The sequence below is a fragment of the Leptosomus discolor genome, chromosome 2 (assembly GCF_034619465.1).
Source record: "Leptosomus discolor isolate bLepDis1 chromosome 2, bLepDis1.hap2, whole genome shotgun sequence".
Lineage (NCBI taxonomy): Eukaryota > Metazoa > Chordata > Aves > Leptosomiformes > Leptosomidae > Leptosomus > Leptosomus discolor.
The window spans coordinates 64,704,980-64,717,171 of record NC_141392.1 but is presented as its reverse complement, the minus strand read 5'-3'; the positions used below and the strand labels follow the sequence as shown (position 1 = coordinate 64,717,171).

The 12,192-nt window shown below is 44.8% G+C and overlaps 1 protein-coding gene across 1 annotated transcript in view; it reads right to left on the bottom strand.

Moving 5' to 3' along the window:
- Nucleotides 1-3,095: 3,095 nt before the first annotated feature.
- Nucleotides 3,096-12,192, bottom strand: part of SLC2A12 (solute carrier family 2 member 12) — a 32,989-nt gene continuing 23,892 nt past the window's right edge. Inside the window, exons 3-5 of the mRNA XM_086461221.1 lie at nucleotides 7,349-7,471; nucleotides 5,002-5,134; nucleotides 3,096-3,192 (exon numbers count right to left, since the gene is read on the bottom strand). Coding sequence (XP_086317347.1) covers nucleotides 3,096-3,192; nucleotides 5,002-5,134; nucleotides 7,349-7,471 — 353 coding nt within the window. The remainder of the gene's footprint in view (nucleotides 3,193-5,001; nucleotides 5,135-7,348; nucleotides 7,472-12,192) is intronic.

Sequence of the window (12,192 nt, the reverse complement as noted above, 5' to 3'; positions counted from 1 at the left end):
GGAGTTCTAGATCTTTCACTTTTCTTCAACAAATGCTTTCCGGGCTTCCAGGCTTGACACACACTCATTTGACAACACACGGCACCGACCATGTGTCCCATATATTTTATTACTCTTTGCATTTCAGTAATAGAATGTGTTGTTTTCTCTAGGAAGAAAGCATTGATATTTTTCAAAACTATTCTTTGCTTGAGCATACTATGGTTAAAAAAAATGAAATTCAGGCTGTGTATCACAATGTGAGCTGATCCCAAAAGTGCAGAAAAGAGGGTGCGGAACTGAGCATTCAAAATAAAACATTTAAAAGAAATGCAACCAACCAACCAAAACAAACACCAAATCTTTTAGGTTTTGGCCACTTTGGTTCTTGAATTCCTCACACCTCCAAGTTAAGTGTGAAAATTTAAGGTAAAAAATTCAACCTTGTATGCATGAAACATCTACGCTTAAAAACTTCAGCCGCCCCTTTCTCCCCACCACCAGAGTCAATCTCTGACTTCACCTCCCCTTGCATTTTGTGTGCCGTCCTCATCCATGGCTTCTCTCCCACTGCTCCAGCCCCCCATTTCACACTGCTATGAAACTCAGGTGGCTGAGCTCAAATGCATTTTGCGTCCTTTTTCTGACGTATTTGTAGAAGTTACAGGAACACACTTACCTTTGCCAACTCCTGCTGCTGCAGCGCAGAGTAAACTGTTACTGCTGAGGTCAGGGAAGCGCAAGGAGACTCTGCTGTGAGCTCTCTCCTTCACAGGGGCAAAGGGACCTCCTAGCCTCTTGTGGTCGGTACTGGAACTGTAGACCTCAAACAAAATTCTAAGCAGGTCTTCAGTTTTTATTGGAAAATTCAAAGTAATAGAAACTGAATTTTTCCATGTCTCTGGGAAAGGTGGAAGCACCTGAGATCCAGGATGGAATTTTAGCTTGGGATGAGACCCTGCCGATTCACCATAGGGAATGAGAGCAAAAGGCTTTTGAGCTTACTGCTTCTGATGGGGCCTTCGGTCTGAGTCACCTACATCTCGGGTGCACAGCCCCACTGTCCATCCACGTGTTCTGGGTGTGCTTGGTCTCTCGTTGCTTAGAGACTACATCATAAGGGCTCACATGGACCTTTGTGAGGTGATTTTACTTAATCTTTGGTATGTTCTTTGTGCCAAAACCTGCATCTTGCTGAGCCTTATGCATACTATCATAGGCACCCCCGAAAGCAGCCTGGTCTCAGGGCACCCATGAGGTCACTGTGAGGAATGCTGGCTCCAGGATCAGGCCAGAAAAAAATAAGGCAGCTATAAGCTGAGCAGCTAGCCAGGGGCTGAGCAATTCAGAGTTTCACTTGTTTTAGAAGACACGGGATCTGCATAGTTAAAAATCCTGCATTGTGATAACTACTTACTTGACCTTTGTACCAAAAGTCCAACAGAGTTTTGATACTGGTTCCCTTAAAGCTCGCGATGCAGGGAAGTTGTGGTACAGATTTGGTCAGTAGGTTCCCATCCTGAGGTAGCCAAATTTCCAGTGACTTCTGGCAAACCATGTCCTTGGTTTCAATAGTTTCTTTTCAGGTTTTGAACACACACTCACTGTCTGAATAGACATGCTCCTATAAATTTACAGTGTCAGTATCTAGAAGTGCGACCATGTGAGAATCTGATCCGAATTGATCCACTCTGCTCAGAAGTAAAACTTTACCTAGATCAGTAACTGTTCCTTCAGTGCAGGACACAGGTGGTTTTAATGCTATGAGACAGCAAATAAAGTGGGATCATGTGCTTAGTTGGAAGTAGTATCTGCACTCCAGCTGACAGTGTCAGTCCTGCTTCCTCAATTAAATGCTGGAAGAAATGCTGCTGTGTGGCTGCCGAGACAACCAGCATGCTTTTAAAGTGTGCTTTTTTCTTTAAACAAAGAACCATTTATTTATCTGCTAATAAATATTTAACTACTGATCACTCTAACAAAATCTATTAACCTAAGAAAAAAAGACCTATGTTCTTTTATGTGAGCCATATAGATAATCCTTTGTAGAGGCTGGTTGAGTACTTCAGGATACGCTTGCTAAGCAATAACCAAGAATTTGACGTTATTTATGATTTGCAGTGATTACTGTCTCTGAACTCCCTTTGTGCTGCCCTGTATCACACAATTCTCACTTTCTGAATCCAAAAGTCAAAGTCTAGTGTGACCTGTGTCGAGAAATGAAATTATTTTGGCATCAACTCTGGTACCTCCAGCTTCCAACTTTCCTGGGACTGGAAAGCCAAAGAAATCCTACCTCCTCTTCTGTAAGGCCACCCTCAATCTAGAGTAATTGATTACACAAATGTGCCTCCATTAAACAATTTGACTATGTTTTCTGAGGAGTATTTCCTAGGTCACTGAATCCTGGCACTCCCAGGAAACTGAATGGAGTTCCCCGTATAAGCTGAGCATGCTCTGTGTTATAAATTATTAAATCCTGAGGAATAAGGTCGTTTTTCAATTCTTGTTAAGCTGAAGCCTAAATTAATTGGTAACAGTTCAAACCCAGTTGTTCTGCACTAACATAATTCTTAACACTCCATAGTTGTCCATTTTTGCTCCATAGCATTGTCTTCCCTCACGTACTGACAGAGATGTTAACCCTTTTCAGCACCTTTTTGCTAGGCTCAACAGACTTTGGTGGGCTCCTCCTGTGAGTCATCTCCTTCGCACCCTACTTGTTCTTTGCACCCCTCCCAGGCTGAACTCTTGTTGAATATGGATAACTAGAATTGTGCGCAATATTCCAATTTCCATTCACCTCCCGTATGTAAGAGGTGAGTAACCCCAGGGGAGTGAGGGATGAAGTGAGTAACTCCAGGGGAGGCAAGTGGTCTGGAACAGATGGAGCCTTGATTTCCAGTAAGTTACAAACTACAACAATCTTTAATGTTGGCTGTAAAGTGCCACTGAAAGAAGCTCTACTAAGAAATGAAAGAGAGAATATCTTGTGTATAATAAAGGTACCGTGAGTCCCAGCAGAGTGTGAGCATCGCTGAACTGTTTGTTTTGTTTGTTTGTTTGTTTGTTTTTCCATCAGTCTTTTGGTGAAGGGTTCTTTGATTGCCCCACGTCTAGTAGAGCTGCTCTTTCTCTCTCTTGGCAAGTTCCACCGGCACCAGTTTCTCTGGGCGCTGGCTCGTCCAGCACAAGGGGGTCTTCACGTATTTCCTGGAGAAGCAAAGTAAAAAAACCCACGCAGGTTTGCCGCTGAGCACAGCTGCCCGGCTGCTCTCCCCGCTGCAGGCGCCGGGCGCGGCGGGCGCGGCGGCGCGGCGGGCCCGGCCGAGGGGGCCCAGCCGAGCCCGTCCCGCCGGGGCACCGCAACACCGCGGGGCCGCGCCGGTGGCCGCCGCGCTTCCCCGCCGGCCCGCGTGGGGGCGACCCCGGCTCCTCCGGCCCCGCGGCTCCTCCGGCTTTCTCCCGCGCTCCCCGGCCCGGCTCCGGAGGGCGTCTCTGTCTGTCCGTCCGGAGGCGGGGGGAGGCAGCGCAGGCTGGGCCAAACCCGCCCGTGGGGCAGCCGCCGCTACCCGGGGCCGCTGACAGCACGGGCAGCTCGGGGCTCTCTGTACGGGGTTATTTGCTCTTAATTAGCCCATAAACAACCTCCTTCAAGCCTGGCTGAGTTGCAGCGTACCCTTTAGAAAAAATATTCTCTGGTAATCTAAAAAAAAACCCAACAAAACCTAAATACAGCGTGACCGTCCGCACTAGGCCGTTCAGATGTTAAATACTTCCACCGTCAAAAAGTACGCGTGTCATTTTGAGTTCGAACCTCCCCGCCTGTGCCTTCAAGGCGCCTTCGCTGGGTGTGCGGGTGCCAGCAGCGGGCAGGCGGGCAGGCAGCGGGTGAAGGAGCCTGCGTTGCCCCGTCCAGCCTGGGTGTGCGGATGAACCCTGGGGGTGCTGCCTCACCTGTAGCAGTATGTGATGAGGCCTGACTCTCACCCCAAGCCATCAGCCCTACAAAAATTTTGTCTGCTAAATTGTTTTCCTTCTCATTTCTTTATCCTTTCGTTCATTATGCTGGTAACTTCTGAGATGAGTACGAAAAAACAAGTAGCTGCTATAGAGCAGCAATTTGAACAGATCAGGAGAGCACTGCATTTTAAAAACCAAGGCTGCTTAGTTTTTTCTATAATTTTTTAATGGCCAAAAACAACTGAAAAGAATGGGGGCAGTAGCAAATGGATAGTAAAAAATGCCAGTTAATTTATGGACAATGACACCTGCATTTGGAGATTGTAAGTAAACAGCGTGTGTATCAGCAGACTGTTCAATTCTGTTCTCTAAACTGAAGTGCTACTTTTGTTGAACGTATGTAATTCCAAGGGCCACTCTACTTCCAAGGGATGAGAGAAGACAGGTAGAGTCAAAAGACGCAAACCCACTCAGAATGGGTCATATTAAAGGAACAGGCACATGGCATTCACATTCACCAGCACTCTCTCCCTCTCACTGCTCTTCTACCCTTTTTATGTGGTGAGGTGGGGACACAAAACTCATGCTGGAAGAACTTTTTTGGGTATAGAGTCTACAGAGCCACAGGACTTAGTAAATGCACAAAAAAATGGCCATCAAGATGAGCTATCAAAACTCACATGGAGCCTTCAGGTATTTGAGATAGGGCCTTTCTCCTTCCCTTTTTCTGCATGCAAGCCAAGACACACAGCCCTAAATGTGAGAACACATTTGCACCTCTCTCCAGAAACACCGGTCAGCAGAAGTGTTGGGGAGCTGGGCCTGGCTGCAGGTTCCTCACAGGGGTGCTGGAAACCACCATCACTTTAGGGCCAGTCCTTCAGCACCAATGAAATGTTTGCTCGGCCACTGAGATCAACACGTGCAAGCTCAAGCCTTCAGACAATCTGATTTTTCCGGAAAAAACCAACACAGTTTCCTTTTTTTTTTTAGCATGCAGCATTGAAAGGCTTTGTCCCTCTGGCACCTGGGGCACGTGGTCACACACTCAGTACTTACTGTTTAGCTAGTTCCATGGATATTTGCTCCAAAGAGCATCCTTTGGTCTCTGGTATAAACACAATAACAAAAGCCAGCGATGCTAGGCTCATTATTGTGTAAATGAAGCACACCCAGGACAAGCCGATGAGCTCTACAAAGGAAGAAAACATGTCTTTTTTAACTTTCAAATATTATATTTTTTTATGTTGCTGTATTTTTATAGACTACAGCCCCTAATGCACAGGAGAAGTTAGAAGGAAGCTAAGCTGTTATTCTTGGCTCACTTACTTGGCTCGCTTACTTGTGCCCGGCCATAATTTGAAAAAGAAGAGTGGTTTTGCTTTTTCAAATACTCCTTATGAAAGAAAATTGATGAGCCCATATTGACCCCTTTAGCATCAACCTATTGATTTATTTTGCTTGTGGTCACTCTGAATGAAAACGGCGAGTAGCCATTGTTACTGGTTTGTGCAAAGGCACTGGGGGTCACAAGTGCCTCAGATTTCCACCCATGTCTGGTTTTGTTGCACATTCTTTCATGGAGCAAAACCAAGCATTTTTCACACTGTTTCAGTTGCCTCCAGCTAATCCTCCCCACCTGTCAGTTCCCAGCATTTCCACTGCAAGTCCTGGGTCCTGTGCTAGAAAGGGATGCAAGACTGAACTTGTGATGAGGCCAGCCAAGGACTAGTGGTTCTCTGAGCCTACAGTCCAGGGGCAGGTGAGTCCTCAGGCTGAGGGATGCATTCTTCAGCCCCTGGGAAGTAAAGCATATACAAACCAAACAGGCTGCTGCAGCCCCCTTGGCCCTTTTCCCTGCTAAAACTGTGACAGACAGTTGAGACATCTGTCAATTGTGTCCTAAGCTAAAAATTGCAGCTGAAGCTGCTAATCCAGCCAGTATCTTCTTTATCAGATGCCTAAGTGCAGGTGCTGCTGACCGCTGTGACCTCCACATGTATTCATCTGAAGACAGAGCTTCCAATTCTGCCTTTCTGCCGTAGACTAGGAACACATTTGCTTGTAGTTACACTTCCATAAATCCAGATTAGATCCAGTTAAGCCAATAGAGTTACTGCAGCTTTAAATTCATTGAAACTGAGACCAGAATAACAGCTAGGTGTGCATTAACAACTAATGCTGCACAACAGGAGGGGACCATCAAGTGAAATGATTGATGCTGAGGACATGAGGTCTGCACTATCTGTTTTGGGGGACATTTCCTTAGGAATAGCTCTAGTCTGGTCCAAGGGCTGAGCAAGGGTTGGCAGCTGGAGTGCATTTACTATGCATTTTCTGGTTTGGTTTTGTCCATAAGTTTTATGATGCGAAACCAAAGTGTAGTGAGTGGGGGCAACTGGATTATTTGCTTCTGAAGAGGATTCCTTGATCTAACTAAAGTGCTAGTGGGGACACAATGAGTTTGACCTGGCATGTTTCTCCTCGTTTTAATCAAGATAGTACTCAGGGTTTTCTCTCTCTCTCTCGATCTCTTTTTTTTTTTTTTTTTTTTTAAAAAAGGAAAAAACCCACCAATGTGAAACACATTTTAGTCACAGATCACACTCATTTTCAAATCTGTCTCAAAATGCATCTAGCAGGATGAAAACCACCTCAACTTTTTGTGGGTAGATTGCCTGCCTCCTGTGGAGAGTAATGTAGAGTTAAAGGAAACCTGGAATTTCTGTTCGCTTATATATTTTGATTTTCAGCACATATTTTCCTCAGAATAAAACTGGAAACTATAATTTGCAAAACTTCTTATGAAATAAAATTAGAAAAAAATATTTGCCAATCAACGAATTTCAACATCAGCATTTAACCTTTTCCCTTGTTTATCATCACATTATAATTTACTATGTGGCAGTCTACTTTCTCGCATTAAAACATGAAACATTCTTACCTTACAAAGACACCTAAAGGAAATTTTCTCAAAGCCAGGACATTTCTGTAAAAAGGAATGATATCTATGGGATTGTCTTTAAAAATGTTTGATCAGAAAAGCTGTGATCTGATCTAGAGCAGAACTTCCATTGACTTCAGAAGATGCAGAACTGAATCCTAAATAGTATTTATTTTCCACCTGAGGCAGTGGTGCTTTAATTTGAGAGCTGGGGTTGGTTCACAGTCTATGTGCAAGGTGCTCTGACAGCCAACACCATGAGGCTGTAATTACTAGCACAGACTTAGAAAGATGTGGTAGAAACGGTGAAGTTAGTTATGCTAACAAACAGCACATAAATAGAGATCTGAATTTGGCTCCTGGGGCATCACGGCTGCAATTTTAGCAATGTTGTTTGTGTAGGAAAGATTCATTTTGCCCACTAGGAGAATATCAGCTTGGAAGGACATAGAGAAATCTTACCAGTTACAGTCAAAAATGTCAAGGAGATGAGGAGATTTATACCCCAGTTCATGCTAGATGTCAAAGCCATGGCCCGTCCTCTGATCCCACCAGGGAAAATTTCGCTCAGGATCAGCCAGGACACTGAAATAGAATTAAAAAAAAAAATAAAAAAATGTTGTCTTCAAAAGGGTGGCTTTCCTTGCTGTGAATTCAGGTGAGGCCACCTGAAAGAATAAGGAGATTTTCAGGGATGCTACGTTCCTGTGGGCCCAAACCCTGGAGGACCACCCATGTTCAGCAAGCAGGGTGCACAGCAGTCAGCATCACCCCAGGGCATCATCGCTGCTTGACAGCCAAGCAAGCAGCGGGTGGCACTGAGGCTGGCAGTGCCAGAGCACCGGGAACCGGCGAACCTGACTGCACAGCTGTGTGTGAATGGGAGCTCTGACTAAATAACTCTCAAGTGACGTAATGCTAATGGAAGTGGGGCAGCAAACCAAAGTAATCTTCAGCCTTGGAGCGGCACTCTGTGTTTATGCCACCTTATAAATCAACCCGCCACACTGAAGCGGGTTTTGTATTCCAGCTCTCTGCTCCACATAAATGAGATTGCTGAGGTATAAATGAAGAGAAAGGGCCTGATTTTTGCCTCCTTCATGTCACACCACACTACAGGTGATACAAATGCCCACATAAACAGGTTCAGACATGAAGAGCTGGCTGTGTAACCACTTTGATAGCAAGAGAAAAAAAAAAAGGCACCACATTTCTGTACCATTCCTGGTTATTAGAAAACAAATCAAAACAAAAAGAAAAACAAGAAAAAAACCCAACCCTCCACCCTCCTTTTGTTCATAAGCAAGATGCATTAGCAAGAGGTTGCTGTGTTGAGAGGTCGTGGGTTAGCAGAGGGCCGGCACAAGAGCGGAGAGGTACATGTGGATGAACTGTGTCTTCAGACCCTTGGACAAGGCCATTATAAACTGCTCCTCTGTGTTGTTTCTGAAAAATGACAGATGGGAGTTTCCTCAGGACACTTGTACCAGGCAGTCTTAAAGTTACATTTTAAAAATAGGCTCCTGTACATGCGAATGTGTGTCACGCTACAATATCCCTTTGGATGCTTGTAGGATTCCCATGTGACAGTACTGGTAAAGGCAGAAAAGAAAAAAGTGCTGTGGGAGGAGGCTAGAAAGGACCAACCGAAAGGGGAAAAAAAAAACCCTGAGCCTTGAATCAACAGAGCAGCTTCAAGCAATCTCTAGATTTCTTTGTATCACAGATTTGAATTCAATAATGTTTTCCGGAGATGGCCCAGACTTTTTTTTTCCTTTTTTAAAGGAAAAATATAAAGAGCTTCACTCCCACAGTGGGAGTGACCTAGCTGAGCGGTGATTTTATTCCAGGGAATCAAGACCACACTGCGTAACAGCCTAGCACTGTTATGCATAGTCAAGTGGCACATGCTTACGACACAGCCACTGTGTCTAACAGCAGCCGTAGAGCGGCTTTTTCTCTTTTTTTTTCTGGCTTGGATCACAGCAAAGTTTAATATACTCACTGCTGACAAGACAAACGTTGCTCTAAAGAAATGTCCTGGGCATGTTCCGTGGGGTGTCTACAGCAGGGAGCAAAGAAGACAAGAACTGGCTCATCGGGCAGGTGTTTTTCCCTGACAGGCCAGCTAGTCCTGTGCCCGAGGAAAACCAGGCCCCGGCAATCCATGGGGATCTCATGATTGTATTTTGCCCCTCCTCAGCATCAGGGCTGTTGAAACCAGTATCATTAGTCACAGCCGATACAACATGTCATGCTGGCCGAAATGCAAAGCAGCAAGTAAGCGAGACACAAAGGAGCCCTTCTGAGTGGTGCGTGCATAGCCTGCCGTCTTCATAGGTTGGCCTGGCAGCCGACAGCTGAGCTCAGCTGGAAAAATCATTATACACCGAGACTGGCAAAGGGGATATGCGTAGTCACATTAGACAGGATTAAAATAAAGTTTGAAAGAATTCAAACCCACTTTCTACCAGGCATAAACCAACCTCCAGCAATAAACTTTTTCTATGTGTACTTTGGTCTGTATTTTCTTCTCCTAGAAGCTTCTTGAGTTTGAGCAACTTGCAGTGGCTGCTCAGAGAGGCACCAAGCGAGGAGGATGAAGCCTCGTGTGCTGACACGGCTGCTTGCCAGGGCGAGCCCTGAGCTAGATGAGCTTCAGCAGCATTATGGGCACTGGGGGACAGCTCATGCCGCAGCTGAAGCAGGTGGCGCTACAGCAGCTCCAGTACCATGCATTTTTCCAGGGATAGACTGGCCCTTTCAGGCTAACTACAATTTGTCTGGAGGTTTGAAACATACCATTTTCCTGTTAAGGAACTGAAATACTTGAGGATCTGCATCAGCCACAATAGAGGTTAGCTGCTCTTATTTCAACGGGTTATTTAGTTCAGACAGATCCCACCGACACACCAGATCTGTTCTTCATGTCTGCTAATGGTAGCTACTTCCTCTGGTACGGCCCTGACCTCTGCTTAGCTGGCGAGGAGTGGATAGGCTTATTCCCCATGGAGAAAAAGCAGTTGTAGGAATCTGACACTTATTACAGTCTGTTTATCCCTTTCCCCAAGCTGAGACAGCGATAATGATCGATTCTTTGCTTTTAGCACCTCTCTGGGATTGTTTTTACTATTTGTACCTTTGCCAAAATGCAGCAGCTGCTGCAGGTATGGCGGGGATGTGGCTTTCTCTTGGGGAGCCGGTAACTAGGTTCAGGCTCCTGTTCATAATGACTGATGCTACCTTTTGCGCTGTGTGCGCGCGGCGCTGCAGAAATTTAACCTGCACGCTCCCAAAGTCACTGGAAAGTCAACTGTGTGCTCTGCCTTCACCAGCCTAAGCAGTGGCATTTTACAGGGGAAATCAGTCTATCCTGGAAAAGATGATCTGTTTAATGCCCCCTCCCCCACTCTCCATCTGCTGTGTAATCTAACGTTATTTCAAAAGGATGCCGTGGTAGTAACCACATTGCACACAATCAATAGTTTCCAGTGTCTACTCCAGCCACCCTTGGCTGGTGTTTGTGGAATGGGTGGGAAAACTGCTGGTGCTCTCCAGGTCAGATGTGGGTAAGAGATGAGGCTGAGGGCTCGGCATGAGTCTCTGTACTAGATTCAGCAACTGCAGGATTTGTTCATGCAATGGCTGCAGGTAATAACTCACCTTTGCTGACCTGCAGTGCATTGTATGTTGGCAGCAGTTAAGAAAAATTGTGTGGTTGAGTGGTCTTTTATTATGGTACAATCTAGAGAAAAGAACACCCACTGAAAATGCAGAAGAAAATATTGGATTGGATCAGAAAACTTACCTGTTTCATTAAATATCTGAGAAACTTGATGCCCTGACATTCCTTGCCAAAGTAGGAAGAGTGGAGGATTCAGGTATACAAACAACCCTTTGACCAGGATGGTGACATTCACCTCTAAACAAAGTCACAGGGGTTGTAAAGGCAGAAAACAGAATAATAGTGGAAGATTTCAGCTGCTCCTATTAAGGCTGAATAAATTGCATAATGAAGCACAGTATTGGGACTGTGTTTTAGATACCATAGATGATGGTTGCTTTTAGCACTTTGCCTGGTACTTAACAAGGGAAAAAAAGCAAATCTTGCTTCAGTGCTGAGCAGGGTAGTTCAAAATGTAACTGCCACAAAGGTGCTCTGTTATATTGCTTATAACATTACAATTCAATATTCTTGTAGAAATGGAAGAGCCGAGAGCCTGCCACATTTTGTTTCAAAAGGAGAACAATATTAGAATAAGCCTGCTTTCTATAAAGAAATTAAAAGGACAACCAGGGTAAATGCTTCGGTGGTTAAATGTTTAAATTACCTGATTAGAGGCTTAAAATACATGATACAACCAAATAAAATAAAAAGAAATAGCTCAGCACAGATAAACAACTGAGTGAAGAAAGCTGTTAGAAATATGCCTCCCATAAACGTGTACGCTGTGTCCAAACAAAGGAAACGCAATATAATTGCTGAAAAGTTACTTGCAATACCATCAACAGGCAGCCAAGTATTTTGAGAGTCTGCTGACTGAGAGGGTGAGAAGCCAGGGACAGAGGAGGTGACACATGCCAGCACAGAAGAAAACATTCCATGGGGATGCAGAAAGGCATCACCCTGGTAGAATTCTGTACTGAGTGGCTGGCTGGAGCTAGGATAAAGCTAAGTAATCTCAGCTGGAAGAAGGAAAGGAGGACGTGTACAGTGTCTTGAGGAAGAGTTATCTGTTTTTGCTGAGGAGAGCCATGTCTCTTAGAGTTAAGGAACATGGAGGTTGAAATGAATGAGCCACTGCGCTTTTTGGTTTCAGAGAACTTTGGTGAAATGTGATGGGAGAGAAGAGATCAATAACTGTTTATAATAGGAAACAAATATTAATCAATAACTGTTTATAATAGGAAGCAAAGGACAAGGCCAATTTTCACAGTGGAAGGAGATTACTAGATGTGCTCAGTATATTTCCAGATCTCTCAGGAAGGGGAGGTGAATGCATGTGCCAAACTTACTGAAGGTACAAAATTATTCAGGGTAATAAAAATGAGAAGGATTATAAAGAATTGCAAAAGGATCTCAAAGGACCGAGTGCTTTGAAAAAATGACTGTTGCATTAAAGGGCAAAGGAATTTGGCAGAAAATAAATGCTCTTGGGTTCCAGCTTGTCTTCAGATACCAGAGAGGCTGGGGGCGGCTGGGCTTAGATCCTGAGTGATGCCCAATGCTGCTCTGTGAGCCCGGTCGCATCCAATATCAGTCTAGCTTGACAGCTCACACGGCTAGCTTGATAATTGAACTATCA